Below are 3,866 nucleotides of genomic sequence, written 5' to 3' on the forward strand. Positions count from 1 at the left end.
TGCACAGAATAGAACTGAATTGCTTCCCTTAGTCGAAAAGCTCGTCTTACATAGTAACCAAAATAATGATGAGTTCAGGCAAGAAAATACCTTGGTAAGTAATGCTAACCAAACTGTTAGGGCACAGGAAAGCGATTTGTTTGTCAACATGACGAATGATAACAAAGAAAGCGCTATTCACATAGCTTGCAAATTAGGGCTTCTCAACATTGTGAACTTTTTGATAGGTCAAAAATGCAATCTAGATTGTATTACTTGCGCAGGGCAAACACCTCTAATGATTGCATTAAAACATCAGTTTATAGATGTTGTGAAATCTCTGATTGAAAACAACGCCAACGTAAATATACGAGACAATGATGGTGAAACTGTATTACATGCTGCAGTAAAGAGAGATGAGAATTACCTGCAAGACAGAACAAGGCAAACTGCTTTGCACTGCGAATCCAAATCTTCTAATTATTCAATTATTTCTGCATTATTAGAATTAGGAGCAAATCCAGATATCTCTACGAATGAAGGCATTACGGCCTTAATGATCGCTGCCAATAAGGGAAACATACCTGTCGTAAAACTTTTAGTACATAACGGAGCTAATGTTAATATGCAAGATTGTGAGGGGAGGAACGCTTGCATGTACGCTGTAATGGTTGTTAAAAACACAACAGATTCATATCTTGGAACATACAGAGATTTTCATTATAATCATCGTGACTTATTTAGAAGTCATTTAAATGTATTTAGAAAGACAGCTGATATCTTTGAAATTATCAATGTACTCGTTACTGCTGGTGCAGATTTAAACATTTTGGATAATGAAAATCGATCTATAATTGTGTATACTTTACTAAACGTTGAACGAAACTCCCAGAAAGAATGCATTCAAAGGTTTTTGAGACTTGGTGTTAATCTAATCCTGCATGAAAATCACCGTTATTTATTAAATAAATTTATGTTGACATATAGCACGAGGGATTTCGGAGAAATATGTAATACTGTACTAAAAGAGGATTTTAAAATTTGTTTCCAATTTCTCCTGATCAATGGAATTACCTTGAAACATTCAAGGAACTATTACACTCAATGTCCTGAGTCAAATTTTAGATGGGTTTTTCGGAACAAAAACTTTGATTTCCTTCGGTTCTTTTTAGCCACGGGCTTTATCTTTACATCTGACTTAAAGAGTTTGCGTTATGACAAATACTTTAAAGACGATGTTGATGAATACTTAGAGTACAATGACTCACTACATGCTGAGTTAACTTTGGCCAAAATAGAACCCTGGCCACTGGTCAAACTAGCTTTTATTGAAGTCTCCACCTTACTTGGGACTGGACCTATGAGAGAAGAAAAACTAAAACAGACCAAACTCCCACCAAGATTACAGCGAACGTTGATGTTTCAAGAACCAATATCAAGATTACCTGTAAAAGACTGGTCTAGAATACCTCTTTGTTTTGACCCAGTACAGTACGAGACTTTACCCTGTCCTAGACCTTTACTCTACTACTGGCCAGTTGGTCATAGGCTGGTTAACTGAATGAATTTTCTTCAACGTTTAAATTAGTAGTGCAGTTATTATTTAAAATATAACTATTTAAATGGAATGTTTATGAATTTAAGAATGAGACATTTAGGTATAGCTGACATTCTTTGCAGATTAGTAGGCTCACTATAAAAAAAATGAATTATATTGTACATAAGCAAAAGTACACGTATTTTATCCTTTGTAGTAAATTAAATTATTAGGAACCTTTACACTACAATAAAAAGCTCACAAACAAGATCACAATTAAAAATAATGATTTGTAAATTGCCCATACATTACAACAATTATTTGTATTTACATTATATCAGTTATAAGCATTATGCCAATTCAAACCACACTTTATTTAAAAAAAGTTTTACTTCTTGAGAATTATCTTATTTTATTATTATAAAAATGAATGTAGAGATGAATAGGTTGAATTTATATTGATGTTGTTTGTAAGAATTACATTGTTGTACTAAATACACGATAAAGTAACATACTAAAAATTATGAGTCTATACATAATTTATGTGTTAATTCATCTTCACATTCAATATTATCTGTTTTAAATCTACGTATATCACGCTCATGCATAAAAAAAAAACATTATCATTATGTTTAATGTGTATTTTACATCACCTAAACTTATAGAAAGAAACTAAACAAAATAGCTACAAAAAACTGTCGGCTTACAGCTGTCAACTTTCTACAGTGGAAATAATGATTCTATCTTTATAACGCAGCATATAACTGTAGGCGTATGTATAAAACAAATACTAGGAAAAAAAGTAACATATATTTTAGAAATATGTGTTTCTCTTTTTAAAACAGCTTTTTAACCATTAGTCAACGTACTTAAAATTTGGAGTATATGATTATGAAAGAAATCACAGCCGTGACTACTACAATAGCATTCTAATGTAAAATGAACTTTCTTTAATTTTTTAACTTTTCATTATTTTTTTCACATTGGAGTGATGAAGTTAAAAATTCTAAAGCGTTGTCTTATTCTTGTCAGATTTTAAAAGTTCGTTAAAAAAAATTAAATGTCATTTTAATGCATTTTTTTTAGTTCCGACCGTAGATAAAAAGTTAAAACAGCTTTTTACCTATTTTAGAAAAACTTGGTTTGATTTTAGAGAACTGTACATTTAATATTTTAATATTCATCTTCTTTTGTCAAATCACTTTTTAAAATGATTTGCACCATGCATAAGCCTTTGTTTATGTGCTGTTTTATAGTTTCACTATAGGAAATTTTTTTGGATGTTTGTATTCCCTTCCGACAAGGTAGTCATTTTTGTACACATTTGTTTTGATAAAAAAAATTACGTAAAAATGAATTTTAATATTGTTTTGCACTTTTTTTTCCGACACCTCTTAATCAAAATGTAAGCACAATGTTTAATTTTGTATTGCTTTATATTTTCAACATTCTAATTTTGTGATCTCAATTTGATGAAAATAATTAAAAATTTAAAATAATAACTTAATTTTTTTATATCGCTAATGATTTGTTTATTCTTTAAACAGAATGCCTAACTTTAATACCTTGTAAATAGATTTTTAGAATAGCATGTTACTGACATTACTGACATTTTACTTTACTGTAACACGTACATTTTGTACACATGTCATAATTTGCATAATACTTGGTTGATGAAGATGAAATTTGGCATGCAATGGCACGACACATACTACATCATTTTCAATCCATGGAATAATTCTTTGGACAAAAATCCTGGGATAGTGTCGGAAAGGGGTATAATAACGATATTAATCAAATACCCAATTGACAAATTTTAATGGAATCCAGTATGTAGAATAAACTTGCGACTATTTTTTTAGAATGTACTAGGAATTATATTAACCACCGTTTTAGGGTCAATCCATTTTTGAAATTGATCCAATAGAATGGGAATTTGATTAATATCGAGCAGACAGCCTAGCGTTTGGACCAGTTATGTTTCTCTAGAAAAAAGGCATAAATCCAGGGATTAAAATGAATCCTTTTCTATTTAAAACAACGGTGATCGACAAAATCTTAAAAGTAACATTTTACACTGACCTTTTCACAAGCAAGATTGAGCTTTTTAGGATGTTCCTTTGCAATGGATTTTTTATTTCATTCCATCGGTTTTCTCCTCCCCGCCTTGCATTGAATGTCAATAACATGGACATAGTAGAATACTGTTTAGCAAACTGCTACTTAAACCTTAAAGACCTAAAACTACTCAAAGAAAAAAAGAGTTATCTCCCTCCCATTATCAAACCTGTGCTCAGTGAACCGTGGCCACTGGTCAAGCTGGTTTCATTACCGTGTCGTCTGACATGGG

At 31.1% G+C, this 3,866-nt stretch overlaps 1 protein-coding gene across 1 annotated transcript in view; it reads left to right on the forward strand.

Moving 5' to 3' along the window:
- Positions 1 to 1,540, forward strand: part of LOC131955933 (ankyrin-3-like) — a 3,243-nt gene extending 1,703 nt beyond the window's left edge. The window contains exon 1 of the mRNA XM_059320253.1: positions 1 to 1,540. This exon is cut by the window's left edge and continues 1,703 nt beyond it. Coding sequence (XP_059176236.1) covers positions 1 to 1,540 — 1,540 coding nt within the window.
- Positions 1,541 to 3,866: the final 2,326 nt, after the last annotated feature.

The sequence above is a fragment of the Physella acuta genome, unplaced genomic scaffold (genome assembly GCF_028476545.2).
Source record: "Physella acuta isolate Inbredline_101_S28 unplaced genomic scaffold, ASM2847654v3 ptg001116l, whole genome shotgun sequence".
In the NCBI taxonomy this organism is placed as follows: Eukaryota; Metazoa; Mollusca; class Gastropoda; family Physidae; genus Physella; species Physella acuta.